The sequence below is a fragment of the Mustela erminea genome, chromosome 1, assembly GCF_009829155.1.
Source record: "Mustela erminea isolate mMusErm1 chromosome 1, mMusErm1.Pri, whole genome shotgun sequence".
In the NCBI taxonomy this organism is placed as follows: Eukaryota; Metazoa; Chordata; class Mammalia; order Carnivora; family Mustelidae; genus Mustela; species Mustela erminea.
The window spans coordinates 164,640,105-164,652,306 of record NC_045614.1 but is presented as its reverse complement, the minus strand read 5'-3'; the positions used below and the strand labels follow the sequence as shown (position 1 = coordinate 164,652,306).

Below are 12,202 nucleotides of genomic sequence, written 5' to 3'. Positions count from 1 at the left end.
TGTTTTTGGGACAGTTAAGTAGAGAGCTAAATAAATAGATATTTTAATGGACACTCTCTTCTTTTTGGGTTTTTTTTTGTGTGTGTTGCTGCAGGCTTTTTTGTTTTGTTTTGTTTTTTAAAGATTTTATTTATTTATTTGACATAGAGAGATCACAAGTAGGCAGAGAGGCAGGCAGAGAGAGAGAGGAGGAAGCAGGCTCCCCGCCAAGCAGGGAGCCCGATGTGGGACTCGATCCCAGGACCCCGAGATCACGACCCGAGCCGAAGGCAGCGGCTTAACCCACTGAGCCACCCAGGTGCCCAGCAGACTTTTTTTCTTTTTGAGGAAACATCCACAGTGTTCATTGATATTTGAACCAGAAAGTATACATTCTACCTTTCCTATTTTATGAAGATACCGAATCACATCTATTGGGGGAAAGTGACTAACTGTTAACTTTTAGACTAAAAGAAAACAGAACAATTAGTGTTATTGAAGATTGTGTTAAATAGGAACTCATACACTCTAGAAAATAAATTAGTATGAACCTTTTGGGAAGCCATTTAGCAGTATGCACTGAGATTTAAAATATTTGTGTCTTTTGATTGAGAAATTCTACTTTTGAGAATTTCTTGTAGAAATTACAGAAATTTTGCTTCTGAGAATTTCTTGTAAGCAAATAATCATAAATACAGAAAAGGCTTATGGATGGTGAAGTTTATCACAAAATTAATTAATGAAAAAATAGGAAACAGACTAAATGTCCATCTATACAGTAATGTTCTAGGAAACCCCAGTCAACCAGTTGTTGTGTTGATACATTTTTGTGTTGATAGGGTGAGAATACATAGTAGGGGTGTAAAATAACAAAATGCTTTTGATACAGTATTCAGTGGTGAAAATTGTAGAACATTGTTTATTCAGTGTGCTTACAAATTTGTAAAATATACTTATGCTTGGACAGAGCATATTGAAGTGTAGACAGTGACTTATATTTGGATGGTTAAACCAGGTGATTTTCATTTTCTTTTATACCTCTTTCAAAATTTTCTTCAATTATCCTGTATATTTTTATTGTGGGGAAAAAGAATGTAATCCTTTTACCTTCCCACTAAAAATATACTTTTCTTACAGCTTTAAGCATCAGTAGTAAAAGTCTGCAAGCATTGGAATAAGACTTTTGCAAAACAACATTGTGGAGCATGGATTCTCTATCAGAAGAGTTTTTTACAAGGTAAGTGATAGGGTGACAAAACCAACCACATTTGTTGCATTTTGAAGATACAACATTTGTTCTTTCCACATAACTTTGGGAAGCTAGTGTGATTGAGATACCCTTATGCTTGGAGGTAATTTAGTGACTTTGATTAGGGGGGGATATAGACTACGTGAAATCTAATTACAGAAAATTTCTCTTAAGGGCCACACTCTGGCTAAAGAGTTAAGAGTTGAGAAATGTACTACAGCTTGCTACATGTGGACATTCTCGCCAAATAGATTAATGTGATCTATTAATTTATTTTATGAGGATTTACTATAATGCTTGTAATGTAAAGTACCTCCTTGGTACTTAGAGAATAAAGACAGACAAAATTTTGGGTACTTAGAATTAAAGTGTAGTAGGAAAATATATAAAAAGTTATATTGTTAGGCAAAGTGCATGCATGATGCATGGTTATATATAACGTAGAAAGGAACAATAATGATTGACTGGGGTTGAGTAGGTTTCCACCAGATGACACTTGAACTGAACATTAAAGGATAAGAAGCATTTTGATGTATGTAGAAATGGAAGGAAACAACAAGAAAAAGTACTTAAGATATATGATTGGGAGGATTTCAGCTGTCTTCTAAGGAGTTTAGCTTTATTTTGTGCAGAACCAATGATATTTTTTTAAAAAAAGGAAATGTTACACTGTATTTTGGAAAGAATATTTCTTGGTGATGGGAAGGAAGAGACAACAAAATACAACACTAGTAATAGCTCAGGAGGAAGCTGATGAAGTCTTGCAGTGGTAGGAGTAGAAAACAGAAGGAATTTGTAGAACTAGAATCAACAGAATTACATGACTGCTTAAATATGAAAAAAGTGGCAAAAGAGAAAGATGACTCAAAGGTTTGTAAGGACCGGAAGAAGATATGTATCATTAACTAATATGGGGCTAAAAAAGGGAGACAGGTTTATATGTGTGCATTATTTTAATGTGTGCATGAGAAAGAGAGGACAGATGATGAATCATTTTTGGACATGAGGAAATTGAGGTGTTGGTAAAATATCTTAAGTTATAAGTTGTTTTGAGTAGATGGTTAGAAATTTGTAGTAGTGTCAAAAAGCAAGGCTGAAAGTATAGATTCAGGGGTCATTAGAATGGATGCTATTAGGAGGAGGGGCAAGATGGTGGAGAAGTAGGAGACCGTGTTTCAACCTGTCCCCTAAAGTGAGCTAATTATCTACCAGAACACTCTGAACACCCATGAAATCAGCCTGAGATGTAGGATTATACACTTCTGGATCTCTTGGGGAGGGGTTGTGCAGAAGACACCAGTAGAGAGGTAAAAGCAGAGTGGGAACAATTGGACTGATATCAGAGGATAAACAGAAGGGGGAAGGAGCCACCAGAAGTGAACCTTCGGAAAGTAATGCCCCAATATGAAAGTGCCCTATGATTGGGGACCATCATTAACTTGGAGTCTTGTTAAAAGCACATAAAAAGAGCAAAAGATCTTAAGGGGCAACTGGTGGAATCGGGTGGTCATGGGCACAGGCCTAACCCCATTTTCCCAGGACAGACACTGCCAGCGACCACCCATGCCAGACACAGTGCAGTGGTAGAGCCTCCAGTTCCTGGTCCCAAAGCCCCCAGTGTTGCGAGGCTTGCACTACTGCTTGGGCTTGTCTGGGGCACACTCCCATCCCCGCATGGGGGAGTCTGGTGGGGCTCTTTCTAGAACCACAGCCTTTTGCACTCTGCGCTCACTGTGCGACTGTTGTTGGAACTGAGATCCCCACCCGCACCTGAGTGTTCTCTGCAGGCGCTAGCTGGGTGATCTCTAGGCCCCACTGAGAGTCTGGACACTCCCAGGAACTCAGCGAAATCTCTGGTCGGGAGCTCTCTACAGGCAGCAGCAACCTATGAAACCCTGAGGTCTGAACCCCAGACAGCAGTCCCAGCAAGGGCAGCCACTGGAAGTGGGCTCCCTGGACCAGTATCGCTTGCAGTTTTACCAGCAGGGGGGTGCAGAGACAAGTGGGTGCTTCTGGCAACCCCTGAGTTGGTGGCTGGGGACATGCACTGCCTGTGGGAAGTTGCGTGGTTCAGTGGAGTTTACAGAGGGGGGAGTCTGTGTGTTCTGGATTACCCAGAGGGGAGCAGACTGAGGCTTCTCCCTGAGATGGAGGTCTGGTTATAGTTTGCTTTCCATGAAACCTCCAAAAAGACCCCAAAATCTGCCAAAGAACAATAGTCTCCAGAGAGCAAAAGCCTGAAAAACCAGTTTCCACAGAGCCCAGCCCCTTGATAGGGGGCAGGAGGATTCAACTCAAGCAAGCCTGACTGAAAAACAATGTGGCGGCCGCCCCCCCCACACACCAAGAAAGCCAGCCAATGAATGGACAGCCACTGCAGGGTCCCCATAAAACTGTAAAACCCCAATATTAGGGGAAAACAATACATTAAGCTCCCGGTATAGCCCTAAAACCCGTTTCTGTTTCATAGGTACAACTTTTTTTGTTGTTGTTTTCACTATTCTTGTTCTTAACTTTTTTTTTTAAACAACTTACCCTTACAACTAGAGGTTTAATACAATGTATTCCATAATAACCTTTTAACTTGAACTTTTTTCATACATATACTTGTATTTTCCTTTTTCTTTTCTATTTTTTAACTATGCATATAGGTATAAGCTTCAAGGTAATCCTCTTTCCCTAGTCAATACTACCCTTATATATAATCCAGTTTTAATTTTCCTTTATCTCTGGAAAGTTGAGTCCTTTAACAAAGATACCAAGATACACCCACGAAGAATCAAAATAACCTTCCTCACCCACATTTTTCTTCTATCCTGTCTTTTTCTTCTGTCAGTGTTTCTGTGTATTTATTTATTTGTTTTTAAATTTATTTATTTGACAGACAAGAGATCACAAGCAGGCAGAGGCAGACAGAGAGAGAGGAAGGGAAGCAGAGAGCACCATGCGAGGCTTGATCCCAGGACCCTGAGATCATGACCTGATCCAAAGGCAGAGGCCCCAACTCACTGAACCACCCAGCACCCCTCTGTGTATTTATTTTTGTTCTGGTATTATATAAATCCTGTCCTTGGGGTTCATTTTGGCTGGGTTCTTTTTTTTTTTTTTTTTCCTTATAATTTACTTTAGTCCGTCTTTTGCCCATCCATTTTTGTTTCTATATCTTATAAATCTTACCTTTGGGGCCCATTCTGGCTGGGGCTTTTCTTTCTTTCTTTTCTTTTCCTTTTTTTTTTTTTTTCTCTCTCTCTTTCTTTTTTCTTTCTTTTTGGTGGTGATGGAATTGCTCAGAAGCCTTCCAGGGTGCACCTTGCCTAGATCACGGTTGATATATTTAGCTACACATCCCCTCTACCTCCTCTCACCAAAAGGACTAGGAGGAGGAACACCCAACAAAAATTCAGAGGAAAAATTCAGAGACTGTGCCCTCTCCATCAGAGCTATTGGATGTGGACATAAACAGTATTTTGGAAAGGGAATTCAGGGTAACAATTAACCAGGCAATAGCTAGGTTGGAGAAAACCATTAGTGACAACATAGAATCAATTAGGGCAGAAGTGAAAGCCGACCGGGAAGAAGTTAAAAATGGTATCCATGAGACCCAATCTAATCTAAATACTCTAATAGCTAGGGTAACCAACACAGAAGATAGAATTAGTGATCTAGAGGACAAACTGATAGAGAAAAAGGGTCAGGAGGAGGCCTGGAACAAACAGCTTAGAAGCCATGAAAACAGAATTAGGGAAATAAATGATGCCATGAAACATTCCAACATCATAATTACTGGGATCCCTGAGGGGAAGAGAAAGAAAGGAGACTAGAAGATATAGTTGAATAAATTAGGAAAATTTTCCCAATCTGGGGAATGGAACCAGCGTTCATGCTCTAGAGGTAGAAAGAACAGCCCCCCAAGATCAATGAATCTAGAAAGACCTCGAGGCACTTGATTGTAAGACTAAAGAATCATAATTTTAGACAAGAGCTTTTGAGAGCAGCTAGGGGAAGAGATCCTTATATACAGAGAAAGGTCCATCAGAATGAGGTTAGACCTATCCACAGAAAAGTGGCAAGCCAGAAAGGGCTGCAAGACATATTCAGGACACTAAATGACAAGAACATGCGGCCAAGAATACTTTATCCAGCAAGGTCAACATTCAGAATGGATGGAGAGATAAAAGAGCTTCCAAGACTGGCAAGGTTTAAAAGAGTATGTGGATTCATACCAAGCTGGCACTACAAGAAATATTAAGGGGTGGGGTTCTATAAAAAAGGAAAGAACCCAAGAGTGTCATAGAACAGTAATTTATAGAGATAATCTATAGAAACAAGAACTTCACAGGCAACATGTTGTCACTAAAAACGTATCTTTGAATAATCATTGTCAATGTGAACGGCTTAAGCACTTCCATAAAATGACACAGAGTTGCAGATTGGCTAAAACGACAGGACCCGTCCATATGTTGTCTACAAGAGACCCATTTGGAACCTAATGATATATTCAGATGGAAAGTGAAGGGATGGAGAAGCATCCTTCATGCCAATGGGCCTCAAAAGAAAGCTGAGGTAGTGATTCTCATATCAGATAAATTAGATTGTAAACTAAAGACTATAGTCAGAGATAAAGAAGGATACTACATTATTCTTAAAGGGTCTATCCACCAAGAAGATCTAACAATTGTAAATATTTATACCCCCAGTACAGGAGCAGCAAACTACATAAGACAACTGTTAATCAAGATAAAGAATCATATTCATATGAATACATTAATAGTAGGGGATCTTAACACATCACTCTCATTAACAGACAGATCATCCAAGCAGCAAATCAATAAATGCACAAGAGCATTGAATGACACATTGGATCAGTTGGACCTCATAGATACATACAGAACATTCCACCCTAAACCATTCTTCTCAAGTATACATGAAAGTTTCTCCAGAATAGACCACATACTGGGTCACAAATCAGGGCTTAACTGATACCAAAAGATTGAGATTAGCCCCTGCATATTTTCAGACCACAATGGTTTGAAACTGGAACTCTACCACAAGAAAAAGGTTGGAAGGAATTCAAACACTTGGAAGCTAAAGACTACCCTGCTTAAGAATGTTTGGATCAACCAGGAAATCAAAGATGAGCTTAAAAGAATTCATGAAAACCAATGAGAATGAAGACACTTCAGTCCAAAACCTATGGGATATGGCAAAGGCAGTCCCAAGAGGGAAATACAAAGCCATCCAAGCCTCCCTCAAAAAAATATAAAAATCCAAAAATTAAAAAATCTTTATACCATAAAGAACTGGAGAATCATCAAATTAAACCAACCCCACACACAAGAAGGGAAATAATCAAGATTAGAGAGAGATCAATGAGATAGAATCTAGAGATACAGTAGAACACATCAACGAAACTAGAAGCTGGTTTTTTGAAAGAATAAGTTCGATAAACCATTGACCTAACTAATCCAAAAGAAAAGAGAGAGGACCCAAATTAATAAAATTATTAATGAAAGGGGAAAGATCACGACTAACACCAAGACAATAGAAACAATCATCAGAAATTATTATCAACAGTTAATATGCCAATAAGTTAAGCAGCCTAGATGAAATGGATACATTCTTGGAAACCTATAAACTTCCAAAACTGAATCAGGAAGAAATTGACAACCTGAATAGACCAATATCTAGTAACGAGATTGAAGCAGTGATCAAAAGCCTCCCAAAATACAAGAGCGCAGGACCTGATGGATTCCCTGAGAATTCTACCAGACAGTCAAAGAAGAAATAATACCTATTCTCCTGAACCTATTTCAAAAAATAGAAACAGAAGGAAAACTTCCAGATTCTTTTTATGAAGCCGGTATTACCCTGATCCCCAAACCAGGCACAGACCCCACCAAAAAGAATTTCAGATCAATATCTCTGATGAATTTCAATGCCAAGATTCTCAACAAGATCCTAGCTAATAAGGATCCAACAGTACATTGAAAAGATCATCCACCATGACCAGGTAGGATTTATCCATGGGATGCACTGGTGGTTCAACACTTGCAAATCAATCAATGTGATAGAACAAATTAATAACAAAAGAGAGAAGAACCACATGGTTCTCTCAATTGATGCAGAAAAGGCATTTGACAAAATCCAGCATCTGTTCCTGATTAAAAAACTTCAAAGTATAGGTAGGGATAGAGGGAACATTCCTCAACTTCTTAAAATCTGTCTATGAAAAACCCACAGCAGATATCATCCTCAATGGGGAAAAGCTGACAGTCTTCTCTTTGAGATCAGGAATATGATAAGGATGTCACTCTAATCACTGTTGTTCAACATAGTATTAGAAGTTCTAGCAACAGCAATCAGACAACAAAGAGAAATAAAAGGTATTCAAATTGGCAAAGAATTCAAACTCACTCTCTTCGCAGATGACATGATACTTTATACGGAAAACCCAAAAGACTCCACCCCCAAACTACTAGAACCCACACAGCAATTCAGTAATGTGGCAGGATACAAAATCAATGGGACAGAAATCAGTTGCTTTCTTATACACTAACAAAATATAGAAGAGTTAGAGAATCAATTCCATTTGCAATAGCACCAATAATCATAAGATAACTGGGAATAAACCTAACCAAAGAGGTAAAGGATCTGGACTTCAAGAACTATAGAACACTCATGAAAGAAATAGAAGAAGACACAAAAAGATGAAAGAGCATTTCATGCTCATGAATCAGAAGAATAAACATTGTTAAAATGTCTACACTTCCTAGAGCCGTCTATACTCTCCATGCCATCCTGATCAAAATTCCACCAGCCTTTTTCAAAGTCCTGGAACAATCCTAAAATTTGTATGGAACCAGAAGAGACCCTGAATTGCTAAGGAGATTTTGATAAAACCCCAAAACTGGGGTCTTCACTTTGCCTGATTTCAAGCTTTACTACAAAGCTGTGATCACCAAGACAGCATGGTACTGGCACAAAAACAGACACATAGACCAGTAGAACAGAGTAGAGAGCCCAGATATGGACCCTCAACTCTATGGTCAAATAATCTTCGACAAAGCAGGAAAAAAATATCCAGTGGAAAAAAGACAGTCTTTTCAATAAATGGTGCTAGGAAAATTGGACAGCTATGTACAGAAGAATGAAACTTGACCATTCTCTTACACCATACAGATAGATAAACTTGAAATGGATAAAAGACCTTAACATGAGGCAGGGATTTATCAAAATCCTAGAGAAGAACATAGGCAGTAACCTCTTTGACATCGACCACAGCAATTTCTTTCAAGACATGTCTCCAAAGACAAGGGAAACAAATGCAAAAATGAGCTTTTGGTACTTCATCAAGATCAAAAGTTTCTGCACAGCAAAGGAAACAGTCAACAAAACAAAGAGGCAACCCACAGAATGGGAGAAGATATTCTCAAATGACACTACAGACAAAGGGTTGATATCCAAGATCTATAAAGAACTCCTCAAACTCAACACTCAAAAAACAGATAGTTCAAAAAATGGGCAGAAGACATGGACAGACACTTCTCCAAAGAAGACATACAAATGGCTCACAGACACATGAAAAAATCTTCATCATCATTAGCCATCAGGCAGATTCAAATCCAAACCACATGGAGATACCACTTTACACCAGTTAGAATGGCCAAAATTAACAAGACAGTAAGCAACAAGTGTTGGAAAGGATGAGGGGAAAGAGGAATCTTATTACACTGTTGGTGGAAATGCAAGTTGGTGCAGCTGCTTTGGAAAACAGTGTGGAGATTCCTTAAGAAATTAAAAATAGGGCTATCTCATGAACCTGCAATTGCACTACTGGGTATTTACCCCAAAGATACAGATGTAGTGAAAAGAAGGGCCATCTGTACCCCAATGTTCATAGCAGCAATGGCCACAGTCACCAAACTGTGTAAAGAGCCACGATGCACTTCAACAGACGAATGGATAAAGAAGATGTGGTCCATATATACAATGGGATATCATGCCTCCATCAGAAGGGATGAATACCCAACTTTTGTATCAACATGGATGGGTCTGGAGAAGATTATGCTCAGTGAACTAAGTCAAGCAGAGAGAGCCAGTTATCATATGGTTTCACTTACTTGTGGAGCATAAGGAATAACACGGAAGACATTCGGAGATGGAGAGGAGTTGGGGAAGATTGGAGGGGAGACAAACCGTGGGAAGCAAACTGAGAGTTTTGGTGGGGGGGTTGGGTGAGCCTGGTGGTGGGTATTATGGAGGGCACGTATTGCATGGAGCACTGGATGGTGATAAACAATGAATTCTGGAACACTGAAAAAAATAAAATTAAAAAAAAATATGGGTGCTGTTAGAATTCATGGAAGTTTGCTTATTTTTTAATTCATCAATAAATATTTGAGTGCCTTCTTTATGTCTGATGTTGGGATAGAGACTTGGAGGTTACATAGTGAATTAGAAGGGCCTCATTCCTATCTGAGAGAATTTATTTATATGTGGGCATAAATGTAATTGATTTTAGTAGAAAATGTAAGAAAATAGATAAAAATGGAACATTAGTGGAGCAGCTGGGTGGCTCAGTTAGTTACGTATCTGACTCTTGGTTTCAGCTAATGTGTCATGGGATTGAGCACCATGTCAGGCTACCCAGTTGCCGGGCAGTCTGCTTGAGATTCTTCCCCTCTGTTCCTTCCCCCACTTCTTTCTTTCTTAAATGGATAAATAAATCTTCTAAGAAATGGAACATTCGTATATATATTATGTATATTTCAGGATATATTATTATAGCAAAACCTCAGCTCCTAGTACGCAATAGGTGGTAAAAGCAACAAAATAGCAAAAGAAAAATAATATTTCTGTGTCTAGTTCTATCTTTGCTGCTTTCTAGGTGTATAACTTAAAAACACGTTATATAACCTCTCTGGACATCAATTTAATCATTTTAATATATAAAATGACTGCCATAGATGACTGCTTGTATATCTTCCTATACTAATATACCAGGATACATAGTTTGTTTTAAATATTATTAAAATAATGAATGAATATGACAAATGAGGAAGAGGTGTAGCCAGTAGTAGAAGAAGAAGTGGAGGGCTAGGAGGAGAACCAGCAGCAGTGAAGATGACAGAGGTTTTCAAAGACGGTTGGAAGGTATGATGGGCAATGTTAAATGATGCAGAAATACAGGTAGAATGAAGAACAAAGACAAAGCTATTGAAATAAATAGTGGGATTTCATTAGTAACCTTCATTAGAGCAATTTTAATGTTGGGGAGGGAATGAGAATTAGTTAAGTTTATATCAAAAATTGTTAGAGAAACTATGGTGAATATAGCAGCCCACGTTCCACACCTAAGAAGTGCTAAAGTAGGGTCTGGACACCTGGATGATTCAGAAGTTTCGCAGGTGATTTTAGTGTGCATCTGGGAATGAGAACTGTTGGGCCAAGGAGTGAATGATCATGAAATAGAGTTAGCTGGAAAGGTATACATGTGACAATTTTTTATACTCTTATACAACCTGGAGACTTCAGCATACTGCTGTAGTATTTTTCATTCCTTGACAACACAAGACTGTCCCTTGTGTTACTTTTTGGAGTGGAGCTTTGAAGTGGATGAAAAGACAGTTAAGAGGCTTTTTTTGTGTTTCTGTGTGTGTGTGTGTGTGTGTGGTTTTTTTCTGTTTGTTTGTTTTGCCATGACATTTTAAAGAGCATTGAGAACCATCTTGTGAAATACTGTTTCTGTGTATAAATCTCTTCCATTGAAACTTTCATTATGTGAAATACTGTACTATTTATTGGTCCCAGTTTCCCTGACAAGATCAGTGGGCACGTGGTGGATGGTAAATGATAGTCTAAGAAATAAATACATATATGTGAAGTAAGATAGGATGATTTTTATAAAACACAATGCTGAGTAGATCCATTGCTGTTTCTCACTCAGTTTTTTCTCTGCTAGTGTATAGAATTAAGATCATATAAATCCTATATGGTCGTATGTTATGATTCTTATATTATGGGCCCTATATCATGGTTCTATATGTAGACAAAAGCAATTTTATAAATAGTTTTTCAGTTCTGTATGTAACACTGCATATATTCACATTTTGAACCAATGTCAGAATCAAAACTTAACAATTTACAAATGAACTATTTTACAAAAATAGTTAATTTTTAAATAAGACATTCTCTCTCAATTTTAAAAAATCATTTTGGAAAACTGGATAACTATAAGGCCAGAAACCTGGAACAAAAAAATAAAAGCATCTGCATAATATAGATCCATTCCAAACCTTTATTATCTTCATAAACCTCAGCCTTTTTAAGATCCATTTTTTTTTACATTGAAACAGTGCTATAAAGTTAATTTTTTCCCATGATTTTGGTATATTCTGTGTCCAAGAAAATTTTTTATATCTGCTTTCATTTCTGTTTAGCGCTCTCCAGTAAAGGCAGAGCATACTTTTTTTTTCCTTTAACTTGCATCCCTAAAGATATGACACCTGCCACTGTTATCAGTCTTGCTATATATTGTTTACACTTTCGAACTTTCAGATAAATTCACTTGTTAGATTCTTTACTACTACAGTTTAATTGTGTTCTTTATAAGGAGATACTCTGAATACACATTTCTTTCTTTTTCATTTAAAGTAGGGCTCCAACTGTGGAGGAGCAAACTAAAGAGGAAATCAAGAATAAGGTAGAAAAATCTACTGACCAACTGGTAAGAGTTAATTTTTGTTAATTATGAATGAATTAATAAGTAATTATGACAGTGTAATTTTAAATCTAGTCAGTTTACTTATCTCTTCAGAATTTAGGGGTGACTCTACTTTTTTTCCTTCATAACTAAAATTATAGTCATAATTAAATCTCTGATAATTGATACTTCTGTCTCAATGTTATTTTAAGTACCAATTCTCACTGTAAGTTAAAACTTGTAGGTGATTGAATTGACTTGTCCAGAAAAAT

The 12,202-nt window shown here is 37.8% G+C and overlaps 1 protein-coding gene across 11 annotated transcripts in view; it reads left to right on the top strand.

Moving 5' to 3' along the window:
- DZIP3 (DAZ interacting zinc finger protein 3) overlaps positions 1-12,202 on the top strand; it is a 109,821-nt gene that overhangs the window by 15,517 nt on the left and 82,102 nt on the right. For 10 of the 11 annotated variants that reach the window (XM_032349794.1, XM_032349770.1, XM_032349741.1 and 7 more), the window contains 2 exons: positions 1,117-1,216; positions 11,882-11,954. In XM_032349794.1, the coding sequence (XP_032205685.1) occupies positions 1,185-1,216; positions 11,882-11,954 (105 nt within the window). In that variant the 5' untranslated portion in view covers positions 1,117-1,184. The remainder of the gene's footprint in view (positions 1-1,116; positions 1,217-11,881; positions 11,955-12,202) is intronic. The other variant, XM_032349787.1, reaches the window with a different exon arrangement.